General features: G+C 42.6%; 1 protein-coding gene across 1 annotated transcript in view; it reads right to left on the reverse strand.

Annotated features, from left to right (window-relative positions):
* The window catches only part of FER1L6 (fer-1 like family member 6), a 123,372-nt gene that overhangs the window by 79,118 nt on the left and 21,274 nt on the right, over positions 1–22,980 (reverse strand). Inside the window, exons 7-14 of the mRNA XM_032873449.1 lie at positions 19,398–19,476; positions 18,052–18,208; positions 17,249–17,435; positions 15,384–15,576; positions 13,514–13,866; positions 8,343–8,451; positions 7,403–7,586; positions 2,057–2,177 (exon numbers count right to left, since the gene is read on the reverse strand). Of these exons, the coding sequence (XP_032729340.1) occupies positions 2,057–2,177; positions 7,403–7,586; positions 8,343–8,451; positions 13,514–13,866; positions 15,384–15,576; positions 17,249–17,435; positions 18,052–18,208; positions 19,398–19,476 (1,383 nt within the window). The remainder of the gene's footprint in view (positions 1–2,056; positions 2,178–7,402; positions 7,587–8,342; positions 8,452–13,513; positions 13,867–15,383; positions 15,577–17,248; positions 17,436–18,051; positions 18,209–19,397; positions 19,477–22,980) is intronic.

Below are 22,980 nucleotides of genomic sequence, written 5' to 3' on the forward strand. Positions count from 1 at the left end.
ATGTTACTGCATTCTAATTTTGAAACTTGTTCTTCTTAACTGGAATCGGTCTAAATACAAAGTCTTCCCTTACTTTACTCAAACTCATCGTTCCAAATGGAGAACCATTTATTTAGAGTTTACCCTGTGGGGAAATCTAATGTCAGGACATACCTAACAAAGTAGAATAAATCAGATATAATTTAAAAAAAAAAAACTCCAAAAGCAATGTTTAAGTCATTTGGTTATATGGGAATACAGTAGTACTGAATAATTCTAAATTTCAGGAGTTATGAATTCTTTTGATCATAGGGGTTTGGGCAGGGACGTGAGGTGTTAGAGGGGAGGAGGATAGATTGCATATGACAATGGCCATATGTTTGTATATTTAATAATCATACTTTCCTTTTTAGGTCTAAATTCTAGTATTCCATCCAGTGGCTTGGAGGGATACAGCACTCAAAAGGCAATATACATGCTGCTTTGCTAGAATTTACAAAAACTACATTCTCTACTAGCCATCAAAGTTTGATATTTGGAGACATACGTTTCCCTCTTTCCTCTTCACTATAAGAACAAGTAAATTGTGGACTGGTTAAAAATTTAGGTATGGGGTCAATCTACCACTATTCAAATCCAGGCTCTATCCTTAAGTGAACTAACCCCCTTATGCCCAGTTTCCTGTAAAATCAGGTAATAAAAGGGCCCACCTAATGCACCACAGGGAGGTGTGGACTTCTTCAAACACAACTTAATACTTCATAAACATTCAATCATGTTAGCTGTGATATGCCAAGTATGGCAGGGATCCTGGCACTGAGAAAGGTAGAAATGAATGGTAAAGGCAGCTATGGTCTCTAGGAAAACATTCTTGTTTCGTCAAGCCTTTTAGAAATAAACTATCTCCTTGGCCTGAAGGAGAAGCAAAACCAGTCTTACAAAGCAAGTCTACAGCTTCCACATAATTTGACACTAAACCAAGCATCCTCTACCACCTTCGGAATCTACCTCCATGATGCCTGGAATCCCCAAGGCCAGAGTGGAAACTTTGTTTCACACAACTAGAGACAGGATGATAAAGCAAATGAGAGAGAGAAAGAGAGAAATTTGTTCTTTCCTTAGCACAGGTTTTCATGGAAGGAGAGGGTCACCTGGTGAGGCATGGCGGCACAGTAAGTAGAAGGCACAAAGAGAAATACAAGAGCAGGCACAGACATCAAAGAGCAGGCTCAGGAACTCAAAGAAGCAGAGATCCCAGGGCTGCCTTCTTTCCAGGGCATTGGGTGGAGCCAACCAGCAGTCACTGCATATTGGCATGGTCATAAATACATGTTCAATCCCTCAAATAACTCTTGGCCCCTTTCAAGTGCCAGGTCTTATGCCAGATGCCACTGAACAGTGAGAAATGGTTATTGAACAAATAAGCACACAAATCAATTCCAAAATACAGAGAGCTCTGAAGGTAAAGCACAGGGTATTACGAGAGAGGAGAATGGGCAGAAGCCAGAAGACTTCTCTGAGAAGTAGTTGAAACTGACATATGGAGGTTGACGGGTGACACAGGAGAAGCATGGAGGGGAAAAAGCTCAGGATGAGGTAATGGCTATGTGGCATAAAGAAACATTGTTAATTCAAGAAACTGAAAGTCCAATGTGCTTGGAACAAAGGAGAAAACATGTGAAAAGACTGGACTTAAAAAGAGGTGGCAGGACTTCACCTATAAGATATCTACCATGTTAAGGACTTAGAGTTTTATATGAGTTGAAGCCAGGATCTATCAATTATGTGAGAAAGTTGTCAACTCCCTGCCCTTTGGAGATCAGGAAAACAGCCTGTTCCTAGGTCCTATAATGTTAAGAAGCAGAGCAGGGTTTCTAATCCAGGTAGTTCTATTTAAAGTCAAAATGTATTCTCATTCCCTTGGTCCACAGGGTAGGAACTATGTGCCCTCCAATGAAGCAGCTGCAACTTACTTGTATTTAAATTGAGGTCAAGACCCTCTCCTGGATGAATAAAAAGATCCTTTTTGCCTCCAGCTGCCCAGTGTTCAAATCCATTACCTTTGAGAGTCACCTACCAGCAGGTCCGCCATTTTCTCCAGCATGTTGGACCAGTGCAGCCTAAATGTCTGGTCTCCCCAAGAACTGATGAAATAAACACAGGGCTTCTTGGCCTCAAAAGGCAAATAGTTGTAATTCCTGTGAGAACAAGTTAGGTCTGGGTGTTACTTGGCCATCAGTATTATTCATGCAATTTCAGCCACATATTTATGTTTTATACATTCTGAGTGGGGTAGGGAGGGCTGGTGACAAAACAATAAAACTATTAACTCTATTCTAATGAGGGACCCATGAAAAATAAACAAGGAACAGATAGGTAGCGACAATGGAGAGGTACTAACAGCTACAGTCATCAGGCCCAGGGCAAAGCCTAGAGCTGAGCACCAGAGGGCAGGGTTTATCAGGCAAGCCTTCTTCAAGGAGGAACTTCTCATTCCAGTTGAGAGAGGAGAGAAGGGAGAAAAACTAACATGTTAACTTTAATGTCTATAAGCTACACACTGTGTGAAAATCAACCAAGATAACAGGAGTGAATGAAATTGCTAGAGAAGTGTAAGATCTTAATACATTATTAATGAGGATGAAGCATGTGCCTATATCTAAACTATAGCAACCATGCCACCATCCATCCATCCATCCATCCAGGCATCCATGCTTCCGTCCATCCATCCATCAATCCATCCATGCATCCAGGCATCCATGAATCCATCCATCCATCTGTCCATCCATCCGTCCATCTATCCATCCATTCATCTATCCATCTGTCCATCCATCCATCCATGCATACATCCAATATTTACTGCTGCCAGGCATTGGTGTCGATAATGGACATAACCTGCCTGGTTAAGAAGGGACAAGAGGATGATGACATAGCTAGAAGGGGAGAAGAGGAGCCAAAGAAAATTTTTGAGGATGATGGTTGAATATGCTTAAATGCTGATGAGAAAAAGACAGTTAACAAGGTAAGATTGAAGACAAAAAAGAAGAAACTAACTTGTCGGTTTTGGTCCCCAGGAAAGAAAGGGATGGGGTGAGGCAAGTAAGGTGGGAGAAGTGTGGCAAAAAGTTGAAGTTCCTGTCTAGTGATAGCTATAACATTGACCAAGTTTTCCCCAAATACCCTGTAGTTTTTTCAGAAACAGCCAGGACCAAGAGAAGAGAAATGTAGAAGGAAGGCCAAGGCAACATTCTTGGAATGGGCAGGTTGAGACATGTAGCCCTAGAAACATGGGCAGTGTTTGGAGTCACACACATATAGAGGCAGAGAGAGGAGAGACCAAGGGAGCAAAAACTTTGTTTCCATTCCAAAAAACTAAAGAGAACTTCAGCCTGAAAGAATGGATGGTTGTTCTTTTTAGTTCTCCAACGCAAATTTCTTCTGGAGACCATAAAATTAGCAAAGGTGTCCTATAGTCTGTTCTGCAGAAAATGAATCGGCAGACATCCATTGAGAAAAGAAGCCAAATAAATTATTGGCAGAGCCTGAGGTTGATATCATAATAGGAGAACAAAAAATAAATAAATAAAAAAGTTAGAATCAAACTGCTCTTTCACTTCTTTTAAAATTATTGCACCAAGAATCCTACAAGATACATTCTCATCCAGTATTGTCCCTTGTTCCAAGGTTTCTATGGTTCAGATTATTTTGCACTAATGATGTTCAGGGCCTTTGTCTCTTGGATTCTCAGAGTCCTCCTAGTCTTACTGGTCCTGGGACTGGGGTGCTGTGGGTCTTAGACAAATTCAGTATAGATGGAACATGGCAGATGGGAGGGCACCATGAGGGCACCATATTGCCAGTGGGAAGAGAAGGCTGCCAGTTTGAATGGCTGCCCTGACACAAGACCAGCCTTGTGACTTTGGGCAAGGGTAGCCTTAGAGTCCTGAGAATGAAATGATCATGGGATGTCCTGTGCTCTGATCTCATTCCTGAACTCCAGCCCAATACATAAATCATATGTGAGTGCATGCATTATAAAACTAGAAAGCCCAGAACAAATTCAAGGAGGTGTTTTAATGAAGATAATACACAAATCAAGGGACTGTGTCTGTGCATGTGTGCATGAATGTACACATGTGTCTATTATAGACACAGGATCCTCCAATTCAGCTGATGCCACTCCAGTTCGCCACTATGTGGACAGAGCCTCAATATAGTGACTGAGGAATATTTCTGAGAGACAAAAAGTTCAAGAAACATAGCATGATTCATTTGGGCCTCCTTAAGCTGGCTGGCCAGCGCTAATACAAGATGGCCAAGGGTAGTTTGAGACCTCTCATTTCCTCCCAAACTGTTTCCACACTAGATCTCCTGACATTTTCACCCATTGTCAACAATGGGCTAGTCCAACAAGGTGGGGAGGTTTTCACTGCCTTTTCCCAGTGAAAGGATACACTGTGCCTCTGAGCAGTTTCAGAAAATTCTCCCTGAGTTGCAGATCCAGTCATAGAATCCATCACTGACCAACTCAGTTTTGAGACTAGACAGAAGCCATCAAAGGACTGGGGAGTTTGGGTTCCTTGTTGGATGTGTGGAAAGGAGGTCAGACAACCAAATATGACTGCCAGGAAGAAAAAAAAAAATCCCAAGGTAGGTGGCCCATGGGAGGGACAGGATTTAGAAAGTATAGGACACAGATAAGCAGATAAACAGCTAAGATTATTTTCATTTACTCCTTCATACTTTGCCCCAAATACTCTCTTTCCATTGCTTAAATCCCTTCCCATTCTTTAGGATGTTACCTTTTCTGTGACCTTTCTCAACTCCTCACTCCTTCCCCAGGGAAAGTAAGTAATCTGCCTCCTCTCTCTGCCCCCTACCCTGGGCCCAACTCAGTTATGGTAATTCCTTAACTCATTCAAAAACATTTATGAGGATCTACTACATTCCAGGCTTAGAGAGGAGCAGAAACACAGGTGAATGTGACATGGTCTATGTCCTCAGGGTACTCACAGTCTCATAGGGAGACAAAAAGTAAAAGCATCTTAATGCAGTGTGAGTGGTGCTTGGTGGAGAAATCAGACTTGGGATTCAGGGAAGGGAATGTGGGCTTAGCCTTGCAGGGTAGTGGAAACCAACAGTTCTGAAAAGGGGGCTTGTTGCCTGGCACAGGGCAGAGCATTCTCAAAGGCCTAGAGGCAGCAAACAGCAGGACACATTTGGAGAACTACCAGAGACATTGCGTGGCTGCAGGAATGGCAGTTTGGGGAGTGACTGGAGATAATGGTAGAGAAATAGATGGGGATGGAAATAACAAGGTACGGCTTCAAAATAATCCTGAAAGCTACAGGCTGCCAATGAATGATGTCAGAGTAACTGGCTCTGACAGATAGTTTGGTGAATTTCTTGAAGATCCAATCCAGGTAGGAAGTTGCTAGACTAATCCAGGACAAACATGCCAATGGCCAGAATTAAAGAAATGACCATCTATATGAGAAATACTTGAGAATCAAAACTGACCAGACTTCATTGCTGACTGGATGTGGGATGGAAGGGAACAGAGAGCAACTGACAACTTTTTGATGAGGTTCATAGGACACAGAGAATGGTAGGACTCGTCCATGAGATGGGAAAGATAGGAAGAGGAGCAAAGTTGTCTGTGAAGACAATGACCCTGCTACAACTTTGGGACACCCAAGTGGGGCTGTTTGGGTTTGCTGCTCTGGGAAGAGGGCTGTCTGGGAAAAAGATTTTGGGAGGCCTTGTTATCCTGACAGTGCTCAGCAAGCCATGGATCTGTGCCCAGAGAGAGTGTCTAGATTGGGAAGAGCAGAGAAAGCAAACAGCACCAGCAATGTTGTCCCAATCTCCTCATGTACAAAAGGGGAGAACTATGTTCTCTTATGAAAACGCAATGAGAAGATAAAGCTTTACTCATGGCACAAGGCTCAGAACACAGAAGACTCTTGCTGGGTCTGACTTTCCCTTCTTGTAAATCACATGTTTGGTGCTCAATACCACTTTCTTACAACAGAATTCTAGAATTTTACTTCTTTTTTCATCTTGAAAGTTTATGTGAGTTAAAGATCAGTGAGTGTTCACAGAAGTACCCCAGATATTTTCTGAAATGGTCTTTTTTGGTAGATGACAGTCGTTTTTTTGAGTTCTTTAGTCTGACCTCAGCAAAAACAAGATAAGAAATGATGTATCCAATAATCCCATTTACATAATGGCAGAGCTCAGATGAATATAGTAACTGTTAATAGGGTTTAGATTGAAATGTTAAATTCTGACCTTCCTACCTTGTTATGCTTCAAAGTTATATATATGGTAATAATAGCCATCATCATTGTCCTGTCCTTAGATGAATTAACTGGATGTGACATTTGGAGATTTGTCAATATGTCACTAAAGATTCAGTAGAGTGGCTAACAGACACATGGCAAAATGTTCATCTTTAGCCATCAGGGAAAGTCAAATCAAAACCACATTGAGATACCACCTTACACCAGTTAGAATGACCAAAATTAACAAGACAGTTAAACACAAGTGTTGGAGAGGATGTAGAGAAAGGGAAACCCTCTTACACTGTTGGTGGGAATGCAAGTTGGTGCAGTCATTTTAGAAAACAGTGTGGAGATTCCTTTACAAATTAAAAATAGAGCTACCCTATGACCCTTAAATTGCACTACTGAGTATTTACCCCAAATATACAGCTGTACTGAAAAGAAGGGCGATATGTACCCCAATGCTCATAACAGCAATGACCACAATTGCCAAACTGTGGAAAGAGCCAAGATGCCCTTCAACAGATGAATGGATAAAGAAGATATGGTCCATATGTACAATGGAGTATTATGCCTCCATCAGAAAGGATGAATACCCAACTTTTGTAGCAACATGGACGGGACTGGAGGAGATTATGCTGAGTGAAATAAGTCAAGCAGAGAAAGTCAATTATCATATGGTTTCATTTACTTGTGGAGCATAAGGAATAACATGGAGGACATAAGGAGAAGGAAAGGAAAAGTGAATTGGGGGAAATCAGAGGGGGAGATGAACCATGAGAGACTGTGGACTCTGAGAAACAAACTGAGGGTTTTGGAAGGGAGTGGGGTGGGAGGTTGGGTGAGCCTGGTGGTGGGTATTAAGGAGGGCATGTATTACATGGAGCACTGGATGTGGTGCATAAACAATGAGTCTTGGAACACTGAAAAAATAAAATAAAATTTTTTAAAAAGTTAAAAAAAAAAAGATTCAGTAGAGTGGTAATGACCATGATGTCCCTGTTTGTGCCTTTCTCCCATAACTAAGATTAAAAAATGATGTTTCTGGTTTTAGGGAAGAACTTCAAACAGTCCCAGGAACAGGTCAGACTCCTATTGTCAGAAACCTGGCTGATCTCCCCTACTGTGCCTCCTACCTGTTCCCTTCTGTCACAAGTGGCTTCTCTGGATGAGTGGTGGAGACCATAGGGAAGGCAACATTGTGGACTGCGTCCCCTTCTCCTTCATGCAGGAGTGGAAGGCTGTCTTCTTCAGCTGATTCAGCTGACTCCTTCTTACTCCCATGATGGGACCCTCCATCAAGCAGGTTCCCAAAATTACCTATAGAGATGGTAGCAAGGGGAGAGAGGTCAGATATCAAAAAGCAGAATCAGGTTACATGGCATAAAGATCCCAGGTCATATCCTCCCAGGACAGAGAAATAAGATCTCAGTATGAAGGTAGGAAGTGTGATGGTCAGACCAAAGAAATAAGATTAACAATGATGGTGAGTCATCATCTACATCCATCTTATGTTCTCTTATGTAAAAACTACTTAAGTCACAAACTAATTGGATTCCATCTCCACTTGCTTCTGCTCCTTGGAAGGACACCCTCCTGATGGGAATCAAGACCTTCTCTAATGGAATGCTCTTCCCTGGAAAGATTTTCCCAGCTGTACATCACCACAGGAAGATCATCGGGAGTTACAATAACAGCACCCTCAATGTGCACAGAACTTCTCATGGATTAACTCATTACACTCTTGCAATAGCTTTATGAAGAGTTATTGCTATGCCTAGTACATAGTTAAAGAAACTAAGACCCAGAGAAATCAAGAGCCTAGGAGTAATGGAACTAGGATTAGTAATCCAAGTCTTTCTAAATGCAAACTATACTCTTAATCCTTTTTTAGCATGAAAATAAATCTATCTCTTCATATTGACACTAGAGTAAACAAAGAACTATTTATTTCTTTCTGAGGTGTAAACCTCTGCCAGAATGCTACTATTTCTATGTAAGACAATAACACATTCACTCAAGAAACAGATATAAAGCCAATGTCATGTGCCAAGCACTGTGCTTGTTTTCACTTACCAATAGAAACTTCAAAGCTAATGGGTTTGTCTCCAATCTTCCGGTCAATCATGGTAGCTTCAAAAAATGCTCCAAAAAGTAAAAATTCCTCACATTTTTCGGGTATAATCTATAGAAAGAAAAAAATATTTAGACAGGTCTGGCTCTATTTTTTTTTTTTTATTACCAGGAAGCTGAATTAGTGATGTTAACTAGTCCAGAGTGATTTGTAAGCATTTGAATTTCAGTGTCAGCCTGAAAGGGAACATCATTTCCCCACTCATCAGGCAGGCAGGAACCAGGACCTACAAATTACAAATCAAAATTGAGCCATCTATCTAGAATGATGTAATCTCAACCTTCTGAGCTTCTGCCTTGCAATTAAAATCTGCTTTTTTTTTTAAATTTTAAAGACAAAGATTGGCATGTGTATCTTCTATAGTACTATTGGTAAAACACAGGTTTGGAATCACTTTCAAGTGAGCAGCCACTTAGAAAACAGAGAATTATAGGATCAAACCCTTACATTGTTTTACGAATTATACAGGTTGGTCGCATACATTATGTTTGTTCCTCAACAACCCCAAGAGGTTGGAATCTGGATCATTCCCATTTTACAGGTGAAGAAGCTGAGGAAACTAAACTTAAGGTTGAGTTTATTAAATTTCCCAAGTATTCTGACCACAGACCAGGGCTCTTTGAACTCAACCATGTGTTAACCCAACACCTTGGTGCTGCTCAAAGACTTCCTGAAATAACACGAGCCTGGATGAAAGAGACAGAAGGGCTAGGCACTTGCGTGAGCATCAGCCCACCCAGTGCATCCAGGACGAGCTATAAGCACGTGGAGGGTCCCAGGATCACATCTGCTTTTACACTGAAAAGGGCCTTGGGGTTCACCTGCTCCATCTTCCTTCTACCTGAATAAACTAAAGCTCAGAGAGATTAAGGGGCTTCTGCAGGTCACATAGCAAGTTAAAGTCAGCCAAGATTTCAGGCTTGGACTCCACCAAGTCTTCCCTCTCAAGGAAAACTACATTGTGGAAGACAGGACCATGACAGGTCACAAGACAGGAACCATCCCAACGCAACCACAACAGTTTGTAGATGACTCCTATTGATGTAGAACAGGTTGATAGTTCAGGGAGCAGATATAGCTGAGACACAGACACAGCATCACATTTCTGAACAAAGAGGTTGAATGAGCTGCCATACAGTCTGTGCTTCCTGGTTTCACAGCTGGATTGATTAAATTCCATGGAAAAAGCAATAAGGTTCATCTAAGGAAAATAAACAGTTGCAGATTTAGAGCTGAAGAGCCCCATTCAATCAAGAGCCCTGAACCCTGTCACTTCAAGAGCCAACAGGTCTCAGAAAGGTGAGCTTTCCTTCACACAGGAGCCTCCTTACTGTTGGCATCAGCAGGAGATGTTTCTATTGATCAGAAAATGTTGGAATGGGTGGGGACCCAGTTCTGGATCTTAGTCACAGAGCACACAGCCCTCCCACCTGCTGCCACTGTACACATTGGCTGTAAATAAGCCACTTATCTTGCCTTTCTGGGGTCAAGTTTACTCTCTGGGAGGAGGTTAAAAAGCATTTGAAGACCTGATGGGAATATAGGCCATGTAGCCTGGAAGAGAGATGGCAGACTTCATAGCCACATAAATTTTTGTTCAAATCCCAACTCTGCTACTTCCTAACTCATTGACTTTAGGCAAGTCATGTCCATTCTCTGGTTGTCACTTTCTCTGTCTGTGAAATAAACATTGTCATAGGGCTTACAGGGGGGAATAATGAGATCATCCACATGGAGTACCTTGTATAAAGCCTACACATAACAATGCTACAAGAATGGTATTTCAACAGGTGGAATTCATCTCTTAATCCTGTCCATCCTTCAGGTCTAACTCAAATGGCTTTCTTTTGGAAGCATACTTTGATTTCCTGAGTTTGAGAAATGATGATGGTCATGTTTACTGAGTACTTACTATATGTCAGATGTGGTATTAAGACTTTTACCTACATTATCTCATATAATTCTCATAACCACCCTAGGAGGGAGATGTTTTTATCTGTTTAAAGATGAGGACAAGTAGTCTGTGAAAGATTAAAATATCTGTCCAAAATTATTAAAAGTGCCTAATGTTTATTGAGTATTTACTATGCGCCAGGCTCTGTTCTTAGCACTTTGCATGTATTAATTCATTAAATCCTCACTGTGAGCCCATGAAGTAGAAATGATTATTGGAAATAAGTATAAGGAGCTTAAGTCATTTGCCCAAAAATTCAGAGGCAATGATTCTCCAGAGGCTGGTCAGTAACAACTACTACATCTAAAATCCAGCTGTCTTACTTGAGAGCCCAACATTTTAATTGTTATACTTCATTTACTCCATATAATATTAGTATTTTATCTGTAGCTCCCTATTGCATGTTTCACTTTTTAATTCCTGTACATTTATTTTATATGTCTTACCTCCCCTTCTATATCATAATTTCCATGGAGTTAAACTCTATTTGTATTCCTACCAATATTGAAGATGATGTTTAAAAAAAAAAGAAGCTAGTCAGTACATGTTCACAGAATTTGAAAATGAACACATCTATTAGATTAGTTATGCTCTGTGAAAGCTTGGCATAGAGAAATAACCTTTGATGGTGGTAATGAGGGTGAGCTGGAAAAGCCAATGTCATGGGATCTCATTTGTCCAGGTATGCAATGAGAGCATGGCTGCAGCAAGGGAGATAGGAGCTCAGGACCCTGGAGAGCTAAAAAAGAAGATTCTGCAAGAAGAAATATTGCCATGTCTGAAGCTATAGAGGCTCTGGAGAAGGTAGAAAATATGTCCACAAATCCTTGGACACCCTGCACTCAAAAGATGAAGCCTAATTTCTCTCCCCTTTCAGTGTGGGCTGGGCTTAGTGACTTGTTTCTAACAATTAGAATGTGTCATAAATATCAGTGTGTGACTTCTATGGGTTTGGTCATAAAAGATATTGACATTTCTGCCTTGTTCTCTCTTGGATCACCCAGTCCATTCAGGGGGATGCCAACTGCCATGAAGATACTAAGAAGCCTAGGGAAGTGTCCATGTGGAACTTTGTCTTCTAAAGGGTCCATGAGGAACCAAAACTTCCTCCTAACAGCCATGAGTGTGCCATCTTGGAAGTGGATCCCACAGTTCCAGTCAAGCTGTCAGATGACTGCAGTCCCTACCAGCATCTTGATTGAAACCTCATGAAAAATTCCGAGCCAGAACCACCAAGCTAGGTATTCCCAAATTCCTCACCCACAGAAAAACGTTGCTAAATTTAGGGGTAATAGTTATATAGCAATAGATAACTAATAAACCCAGCAAGAAATTGACCCAAATGAGAAGCCAAGACAAAGAGAGGAAGGAGAAATAAGGGTTTGATTATGACCTGAATTTTCCCTCTCCTAATACCTTTTACCCAAGAACCAAGATGGGCTCTTGGACTTGTAAAAAATGTACACTCTACATAAATTCCAAGATACCATTGCTTTCTGCTAGAATTTTTTTTTTAAGATGGCCATAACAAAATATCTTGAAGATACTGATGTGGATTAAGAAAATCTTCTATTAGGCCTCTCTTGGTAATTCCTGTCTAGAAAAGAATGGCCAGTCTCAACAGTAGGAAAGATTGCTACAGAATCAGATACAATTGGATATCAGCATAGGTGGCTACTTAAGGTACCCACAGTACCTTATATCATTTCCAAAGCTGGCATATATTCTGAAAAAAATACATATAAATACAATCACATCAAAGCAATGTCTTCTAACAAGAAACTGACAATACACATTTCCAGAGAATATTTCCAATAGACAAGTTCATAGGGGAGAGCTAGGGAGGTCCACAAAATATGCAAAGTAGGTCCAAAAAACAAGGTAGCGAGCTCTGAACAAATCATAAACACTGGTCACAGTAACAGCAAATGTACTACTGGCCTACCATAAACATGCAAAGAACCCTATCGATCATTTTATAGGCATTCCCTCATTTACCCAGGAGATGCCTATGACAAAGAGCCTATTACTACCCCATTTTGTTGATGAGTAAACTAAAACATGGAGAGGTGTTACTATCAGAACCACGAATAGAATCAACCCTCAAGATTTCCAACCCTGAGCTCCAACCTCTTCCCCACACTGCTTCTTAAGATGTATTAGATCTCAGCAGTTAAAATGAGTGGCTCTACTAAGGCCAAGGTGACCCAGACCACCATCTCCTCCTTTCTCCACCCAAAATGATTGTCTGGTTGACCTGAAAAACATACTCACAGACACAGAATCATCCAGATTGAGAGCTAGAATCCACTCACCTCTGCTACTAACAAAACACAGTCCCTTCATTTGCTTAAGTACAAAGCAGTCTTGCTACTCTAAACAGTTGGTGGGTAGTGCTTGGGTGGCTTAGTCAGTTGAACTTCTAACTCTTGATTTCAGCTCAGGCCATGATCTCAGGGTCATGAGATCGACTCCCACATCGGGCACTGAGTGTGAAGCCTGCTTGGGATTCTCTCTCCCTCTCTCTCTGCCCCTCCTCACCCCTCCACTCTTTCTTTCTCTCAAGTAAACAATCAGACAGTTAAGGGGATATTCACAGTTTGTAGTCCTCTGGGAGACCCAGATCTCTTTCCCATCATACAGAACCAGGCTAGAAAAATGCTAATGTGTTTTATGTTGAGTAATAGGCCTTCTTTGAATTGTGATTTCTTAGGCAGGGGAATAGGTTTCTCAAATTCCTTCATCCTAGCTTGGCACTCACTCTTCCTCCTCTTCATCCCTCATCCCACATCACCTCACATCCAGAGCATATGCTAGGCTAACAAAGTTCAACAAAATCAGACCACAGATAGAGCTCAGTCCATCCCCCCACCCCCACTTTCACCAGCTATCCTAGAACAATTTTATTTCCCTTTCACCTTGATTCTCATGGGATTCCGTGTTTTGGGGGGAACACTGGAGGGATTGATCATGAGCAGATGGCTGTGATGTGTCCCAAAGAGGCAGTGGATTGACCCAGAATGCAGGGCTGGGCCAACACACTTTATGAAGGGAGAGTGAGACCTGTGCATGCCTTTGGGAGCCTGTGGGAGCTGGGGTGGCAGGTGCTACCTTCATTCTGGGCTTACCTCGCAGGGGTTGTGGAGGGCTCAGACCTACCTGGGGGGGCACATCGAAAGGTTCCACCTCTACCTCTGTTGAGTTGGTCTTGTCTGAAACTTGCTGGGATTTTCCGTCATCAGTTTTGTCACCCTTCTCTTTACTGGAGCCTTTGGAAGACTTGGAGTCTTTGTCCTTTGAAGACAATTTGAGCTCCTTGAGTGCCTTGGAAAATTTAGATTCCTGCGACCCTCCTGAGAGGATCTCCACAGCAATTTCCACCAGGATTCTGCCCCTGAATGACACGCCTTCTCCAAAGCCTTCATTCAGTTCCTGGAAGTCGTCCATCAGACTGTGGTTCCTGGGTGAACCGTACAGGTTAATCCAGGCAGGTCCGAAGGTTGGTAGAAAGCCTGTAAAAGCCCCACATTTTAGTTGCCCAGTGATGTTTCCAAGTTGATTATTTCTTGCTTTATGAAAATTGTGCACATTCATTTAAAATGTAAAATATACAGAAAAGACAAGAGAAAATATTTACAGAATATCCCATCCCCAGAAGAGCCACAATTGCCACTTTGCTACATTTGCTGTATTTCTTTCTGACAAGATCTTCTGGCATGCACACGTTTACACTTTTTCACAGCTGTCATGATACTACCAGTGCCAACATGCATCCGTGTCTGTTCATTCATTCAACCCATGTTCATTGAGTCCTGACACGTGCCGGGCACTAAGCTAGACACTAAACATGGAGCCCAGTGGAGAATGAAGTAGGAACAAACATTAAACACGTAAATATTTACATTATAAGAGCTAAGCAGATTTACCTTATGCAGCAAGAACAAATAACAGGCTGAGGAGGCATGGAGAGGGGTCAGGCAGCAAGAGAGAGATTCTGCCCCAAAGGAGAGTCAATTTTAAGAAGGAGAGATACCGGGTTAAATGGGGATAAAAAGATTTTATGGCTCCTGATGTCTAATTTTCAAAAATATTTTATACATTTCTTTGAATACAATCAAGATGTTCCTGAAAAGCTGGAGTAAAACATGTTTACATCAGGTTGGGATTTTCCGAAGGTGGCGTGAGTTCTGCGTAAACCAATCCTGTGGCAAACCCTTCCACGATAGGAAGACTTAAACAGTAGGTATTTATGGAGGTCTTTTTGTGGTGTCACACTGTGAGAGGCATAAAAATACGTAAATCTTATCCTCTGCTTCAGCGAACCCTTTGGTATATACATTATATGTACACACATACACATATATATGCATAAATATATTCACCAATTAACACTGATTTGTGGTGCAGAGAAAGATTGCCTTGGGATTTTTAAGGAGGCAGGGGTTTGTTGGGATATTTAGAAAGTTATCACCTGCTAAGTTCAGTTTTGCAGGTAAAGAAAGAGTAAAGCTCTCTCCCCTGACTGGTGGATTCGCTGGGACTCCTCATTTCCTCCCTGGCTCTCTGAGTGTGCAGCCAGCAGCACCTTCCTGCAACAGTCATGTGCTTCTAACAGTGAGTTGGGGGCACAACATCTTCTGGACTATTTAAATGTGTAAAAACCATTCTTAGCTTGTGAGCCATAGACAGTATTTGGCCAGCTGGTTGTAGCCCATGGACCACAGTCTATCAATGTCTGATGTAACCTAAACTCTTCATTTTTTATTTATGAAACCTAAGGCCCAGAGATGGTGAGTGGCTACCTCAAGGACACACTGTGATGCTCATGGAACTCCTGGGACTAGGACCAAGCATTTTGGCTCCCACAGCCAGCCTTCAGCTACTGCCCTGAACCAACCCAAAGCACAAACCATACAGAACATGGAAATGCCTAATGCACTGCCTGCTCCACTCCTTTTGTTATGAAAAGGAGGGCTTCCAATCAATCGTTTTGTGACCCCATTTCCAAGTCAGACACATGAGGTTTTACCTTTGTCTCCATCCTGTTCATTGGAGATTTTCTTCAGGTCAATGAAATGGGTGGCCAGAGCTACATCATTCATGCTGCCTTCATCCCACACCTGGATTTTCACCCTCCGACACAAAGGAGGAAACATTTCCTTGAAGACTACCTGTTCGTGCCACACAGGATCAGCACAGTTCTTCTGCACTGTGGTTCGCCCCTAAAAACAAAGCCAGCAAGGTGTAAGCCATCAAAAGAAAGGAAAGAGGCCCTCTGAATTGACTGAAGAAAACTCTTCAAGTCAGGAAATATAAAGTAAGTTGCCAGAAATAATGAACCTGCTTCCACCCAACACCCATGGAAATCTGTTGCACCCAGGAACATTACAGTAGCCCCTCCCCTTTATCCACAGGGAATACATCCCAAGATCCTAGTGGATACCTGAACCTGTGGATAGTGCTGAACCTTATATATACTATGTTTTTTTCCTATACATACATACCTATGATAAAGTATATTTATGAATAAGGCACAGTAAGAGATTACCACCAATAATACAGAAAAGTTAAAACAATACTGTAATAAATATTACCATAGATCTTAGCAATCTCAGTGTACAATTTCTTTCCCTTTCTTACTGAGAACTTTTACCTTTTCACTTAAAGGAAATACTGTTTCTCTTTGGTGTATCTGAATTGCCAGGACCACTCCTCCTATGTCTAGGGGACATTATTAAGTAAAATAAGGGTGATTTGAACACAGATACTGCCATAGCGCCATAGTGTACCCGATAACCCAGGTGGCTAAGTGACTAACTGTAGTCAGGGCTGACTTGCTGGATAGAGGGATGATTCACATCTGGGTAGGATGGAACAGGATAACGCAAGATTTCATCCTGCCATTTGGAATGGTGTGCAATTTAAAACCCATCAATTGTTTATTTCTGGAATTTCCCATTTAATAATTTCAGGCCATGGTAGGCCATGAGTAACTGAAACCATGCCAAGCACAACCACAGATAAGGGAGGAATACTGTGTACTAACATCCTACTCTGCACCAGACACCATGCCAGGCTTCAGGGACAAAGAGAATAATTGATGGGTCCTGCCCTCAGGAAGTTCTCATAATCACAGGGGGCTGGGAAAAGGCCAACCTGCCCATTTTGAAAATGAATTACTCCATGCCTCTCCAGGAATGAAGCAGATATAGTTAGACCCTGAGTTTGTATCTTATAAAATTAGAACCTCATGCAAATCACTTCCCCCTTCTGGACCTCAGTTTCCTTGTCAGAAAATGGAAATGATGTCCTATATGACTTACAGGATCCAAGTAAAAAATACTACAATGTTCACCCTGCCAAGAGGAGGAGTTTGAATAGCAAATACTGTGAGGGCAGAGACAACATGTGTGTCAGCCAAAGCTTCAAAGTCCAGCCAACCAGGTTTAAGCTGTGACCATGTGCCCAGGCCCTGGTACTTTCAATGGCTCTTGAGCAGGGAACAACAGGGAACAGAGATGTCTAGGTTTATGCAGGACAAGGACTACCTGCGGAGACTGGGGAGCAGATTGGGAGGCAGGTAGCGATGTTATGGAGCCTGGGGACTAAGTAACAGCTCAGAGAATTAGCCAGAGGTAAGGAAGGAGGTCTATCTGCCTGGGTCCTAAATCGGCAATACCCCATAGCCCCTCTCCATGACCTTAAATGGACAGTGAGTGGGTCACCACCACACCCACTGTCCTGCCATGTGACTCAACACATTTTGTGACAAGCTTTCTCTCTTAAGGCACTTCCTAATTTTTATTTTAATTTATTTCATTTGAATAGAAATGTCCTAGGTAAAGAGCAGAGTTTTGGCCCTGGTTTGCTGTTGGTGATGACGACATTCCTTACCACCTGCCCAGCAAAGGACACCTTCACGAAGGGGTCCACGAGGTCCTTGTTGTCACCCACAAATGCTTTTGTGACGTTTGCCATGATGCTGGAGTTCATTTTGGGCAACCCCTCTGCTTTGTACAGTCTCACATAGAATCTGGCCCAGGGTCTCTCTGATGGAAACCCTTGAGGGATCAAAAGGTTCCTTGAGGGAGAACAAAAAACAAAAAAAAACAAAACAAACAAACAAAAACTCTCACTTAGAAGAAGAGAAAAAAGGTAGAAGCCATTTAGAGACAGAAAGAGGGACCCTGATGTAGGAGAAAAAACTGAAAAGATCGGGATTCAACGCTAAAATGAGTTTTCTTTGTGGTGTAAATGGCAGCAGAGGGTATGAACAGAATGAATGCTAATTCCTTCGAGTCTTTGAATTATAGAATAAACACCATGTCCCACTCTGCACTTTGAAAAATGACATTAAGTCTTCCCATTTCACAAACCGCTGGTTGAAATGATAATTCCTTCAAAGAAAAATCAGCCAAATTCAGATGAATAGGATAAGCTGAGGAACAGCTTATCTATTTTGGGTTATTATAGGGAGACAGGCTGTCCTTGTCCTAGAAGCTGACCTCCCAAAGGCTAGTGACACCTTGGATAAATCGCATCTTGGTGCCTCTGATGGAGCAGAATTCCAGGTAGACAAGCCATGAATTTGGCAGTTCTCATGTGCCCACAAGGAAAGGGAGGGAGAGGGAGGAAGGAGAGATGGAACCTGCGTCATATCATTTCTCTTGCATGACCCTGGATGAGCCTTGTCTCACTTTTCTATTTGCTCCTCAGCATCAGGAGTTTTGGGGTTGGTCTTCAAGACGTCGCCTTTCCCAGTCACGCTGATGTCACACTTCAGGTATCCCTTCGTGCCAGTCCTGATGTCACCAGGGTCTGTGAGTAGGGCCCACTTGTCACAGAACTGATGACCTGTAAAAGCGTCCTGACAGCTCAGATCCTCTGCACAGCCGGACTCCGCTGGTGCAGCCAGTCCTGTCCAACACCCCAGGTGGCGGCTCTTTCCAGTATTCCCAGCCTCACGCTGCCTCCTCTCCTCCCCCATTTCTTTTTGTTCCCACCCTCTTGTCTGTCTTCTCCAACCTGCCACAGGTATTTGGAAAGCCTTCCACCCAGTGCCAATTGCCTAGACAGGTTCTTAGCTTGGATAGGCTAGGAGAACATTAATGGAGTAGAGAATTCACATATTCTTTCACAGGCTGTAAATGGGGCTCATGCGTCTTTTTGTTTGGTGGACACTGTCAGTCCAAACTTTAAAAGCTCTTAGAAAATCTAGACCTCTGGCTTATCTTTTAAAAAAAGCTGTTAGGTCTTCCAATACAGAATGCACAGTTCCATGTGTTAGCAGGTGGTAAGGGAGCTGAGGGGCCACTGTGCCTTTCATGTGGGTTGTAAGTGTTCCTGTTCCCCACAGTCTGCAGCAGGCCTTATTAGCCCCACCCACTGCACTCTGGTATACCCAGAGGCTGGCCCCCTGGACTCGTGCGAGTTGGAATTGCTTTGAAAGATCTAGATCTGTTGACGGCCTTCTTACTTATCAGCTCCTGACCTTGGACAAATTACCCGCCTTCTCTGAGTTTCACTTTCCTATAAATCAGAGATAATAAGAATTATACAGCAAAACCTTATATGGCATGCCACAGCCATTTCTCTGAGCTAGGTTCTTTATGAAGCACTTTATATATCAACTTAATCTTCCAACAACCCTGGAAAGGAGGTACAACTTTATCTTCATTTTCTCTGATGAAGAAGCTGAGTTGTCAAGTCATTTGCCCAAAGTTGCACAACCAGGAAAGAGCAGGGTGGAATTTGAAGCCAAGCTATCTGGCTCCGGAGTCCACATGTGTAATTCCTACGCCACCTTTGCTGCCTGTGTCGTACATCATCACAGCTCTGAATTATAGACAGAGTTTGTTGGGAGAGGAAAACATGAAAGAGAATGTTGTCATTAGATTGTAAATGTTGCGGGAAAGGGCCAGGGTTGTTCCAGTTGTGTAATTGAGTGAGTGGGTCAGCGGATGGGCACACGAATGAGTTGACCATCAGGTGTGGCAAACTAGGAGGCAAGTAAGGGAGAGATTGGGAAGCAATGCTTCCTTACCAGGCTGGTTGTACACAGTCCCCAGGTCTACTTTGAAGGAGCCGATCAGTATGCTGCCTATCAGCTTGTGGTGAAAGACCTAAGGAGAGATGGAGCAGTGAGTCCAGCTGCAACAGATTTCTCTTTGAAGATCAATCTGTGAAATGGGTTCATGACACCTCAGTGAGGATTCTAGACCTTGACGCTCGTCTGGCCTTCACTCTTCTCTGGAGCACAATGACATTTGGTCATCAAGTGAAAAGGGCATCCAGAGCATCTCACCTGGACCTCTCCCTCCTAGCAGGTTTTCAGCTATTGAAGGATACCTAACAAATCTCACTCTCTGAAAAGTATCTTTTTAAACCAAAGTGAGCTCTGGTACAGCCTATCTTTTAACACCCATCTCTGTCTACTGAAACTCTACCCATCTTTCACTGCCTAGAAAAAATGTTGCCTCCTCCAGGCAGCCTTCCCTTATCCACCACAGCTGAAAGTCTCTTTTCTCTCCTAAACTTCCACCATACTCTGCTCACAACTTACTCAGAGAACCCGCCACATAGTGCTCTGAGAAGTTTGGGACATGTACAATAGTCAGAACAAAGGAAGGGTCATCCTCAATATTTTATCTGATCAGAAGTCAGCAGCGGAGGGCCGGGCTGGTGACAGCAACACAATTTAATGCAGGGCTATCAAGATGAAGTTCTAAAAGAAAGCCGCAGAGCTGGCACCGGATTCAGAAGGCACACTGATGAGAGACTGCTGAAGGAGCAGGAGTAGTTCAACCTTTAACTGTGAAGGAGGAGTGATTGTAACTGAAGTATTTTCCAATCTTGGAAATACCACTGTGTACAAGAGGGAGTAGGTTCCCCATGTGGATCCCAAGTCACAGTAAGAGAGACACATCTCACTACAAGGACAGGTTTTATAACAGAACTTCCCAGCAATGAGTGGGCTTTTCTAGAGATAGTGACTATCCATCACTGGATTTAACCAAGCAGTACGCCAAAAACCCCATGTCATAGAGGTGGTGACAGGGGTTCCCGTACCAGCTGTGTTACACTAGAGGGTCTCTGGGCTTCCTTCTATGACATTCTGTGAGTTCCTTGAATCAAAAACAGTTTCCTGCTTTCTTCTACCCACCCCATGCATGGCCTTGTTCATAATAGGTGTTCAGTAAACATTCAATGAATTAATGAATGATTAACTGATTGAATGATGGGTGAATGGAAGACTTTTGGGGTTTCTAAACAGCTCCTTTTGGTGGAGGCAACTAACAAAAATAAATTCAACTGACTTCAGGAAATGAAGAAATGAAGATCTTCCAGTCTCCCTTTCTACATTTACTACCTTGCCCAAACTTTGCAAGGGAGTTAAGAGAACTGAGGGCAAGTAAGGACAGCTTGGCTCAAGGGGAGGAGTTATTTAAGGCCACACATACAAAGCTCACTCCAAACCTCCCCACGATTGCAGTTGCTACCGTGGCTTCCCAAAGGCCCCAGCAAGAACATAAGCCTGACTCATGCTCTCTTCTCAGGTCAAAGGTGTCTGGGTCCCTATGGGCACAATGGGACATAAGATCCCACATGGGTCTTTAAATAACACAGGAGACCTCCTCAAATAATCCATCCACCAGTCTGAGTGCCAGGTACCCTGTTGTGGGCACACATGGGATTCTAGGGACTTCAAGGAATTCCACACACAGAGTGCTGGGGGCCCTGCATGCCTGGGGTCGCTGGCAAGGAAAGATGGTCTTTGGCACCACCATGGTCTGCTACAGCCTGGCTATCCCAATAGCATCGCTTACTGCATCCGCCCCCTTCTTCTCTCATGTTCAATTTATTTGGGGCCCATTGACTTCTAGCTCTAGGACTACCAGGATTGTATTAAACACTCCACTCTAAAGGGAGTTTTCCCTTTAAAATCTTTGATCTCTGTCCCTAAGAGTCATTTGGGGAGCCCAAAGTATTCTCTTCTTCCAAATTAGGGAAAGGAAAAAAGCAATACCAGCTTTGGTCCTCGGTCTGAAAATCCACTGTCCCACACAGAGTCATGACCCTTGTCTATGCTATGGTATAAACATCTAGCTATTAATTGTTTGTCTGAAATCTAGACAGTTCCTCAGGACCCAGCTACACTGCTGATCTCCCAAACAGGTGGTTGCCAGAGCTATACAATGTAACAAATTTTTAGGCAATGCCCTGGGGCCCGAAATATCTTCTGCACCACTTGTCATCAGGCCTGAAATTCAAATTAAGAATGTCTGGCTTGGGGCACCTGGGTGGCTCCCTCGGTCAAGCATCTGAATCTTGGTTTCAGCTCAGGTCATGATCTCAGGGTTGTGAGATCAAACTCCACAATGGGCTCCAGAGTGTGTAGTCTACTTAAGATTCTCTCCCTCTCTCCCTGCCCCTCCCTACTTGTGCTCTCCCTCTCTCTAAGAAATTTTAGATAAATAAATAAAGGCTCTTATCTTTTTTAAGAATTTTGATTCTTGATAACTTTTCATTCTTCAAGTGTCACATTCTTCAAGTGCCCCTGATCAAGAGAACATAACAATTCCACTATTACCTGACTTAATGCAGGGCCTATATATAATATGTTATATCTATATTATTATGTACATATATAATGTAAAATATATAATAAGTATAATATAATAAATATAATGTGATATATATTCTAGAGATAGGTGGATGGTAAGGACAAGGAAGGAAGTCTCCAAGACAAGTTTTGTTGTCTTCAAAATTCTAATTAGAGTTGGTGTCACTGCTGAGGAAAACATTTCCTCATTCTCCAGATGTCTTGCATTGGCACATAAAGTATGGAGTCCGTCCTTTCAGAACCATTAGGAGGAGAGCACTTACCCTTCCACCACTCACTTGGCCTCACTCAGGCATGCAGAGCCATGCTAACCTCTTCATGGGAGAAGCAGTGATTTCCCAGACTGGTGAGATAAATGCAGTCTGTCACCCACTGATCTGTCTGTCCCTTAACTGAGTGATGTGAGGTTGGCATCAATCCTTTCTGGCCCCCATTCTCTCTCTTTTGGTCTAGTACTTTCGCATGGGCACTCTCCCATCCCATTCCTGTCCTCTATGTGGTGGGCCACCTGGATAAGTTGTCTGGCTAGACCAAGAAGCTTCTCTGTCTCTACTATTCAGACATGATCTGTGGAGACAGGAATTCACCCGTGGAGCTGAGAAAGGGTCTATGCAGCAGACACAACCCCCCATGAGCATGTCCTAAGGTCTACACTCAGAGGCAGCTATGAAGAGGCCAAATGGAAACCACTTGCTCCAAATCACATTTCTGATCAGCATTACTGATATATTTGGTTCCTTCCTGATGCCTTTTCCTACTTCTCTATTCATTACCAACGAGGAGGGGGTTAGCAGTGTGATTAATTATCATTAGTGTGAATATCATCCCAAGAGAGAAATACTAACAACTCATATCATAAAAAGAAATAAATCAACTCAAAATGGCAATCTGTCAAGATGGCATTTGAAGCATATGCTGCAAACTCCCACATTAGTAAACTCTACAATTCAATTCATGGTGGCTTGAGAGTGGCTTATAACTTGTTTTCAGGAAGCACAGGCTT

The sequence above is a fragment of the Lontra canadensis genome, unplaced genomic scaffold (assembly GCF_010015895.1).
Source record: "Lontra canadensis isolate GAN:19392208 unplaced genomic scaffold, GSC_riverotter_1.0 scaffold49, whole genome shotgun sequence".
Taxonomy (NCBI): domain Eukaryota; kingdom Metazoa; phylum Chordata; class Mammalia; order Carnivora; family Mustelidae; genus Lontra; species Lontra canadensis.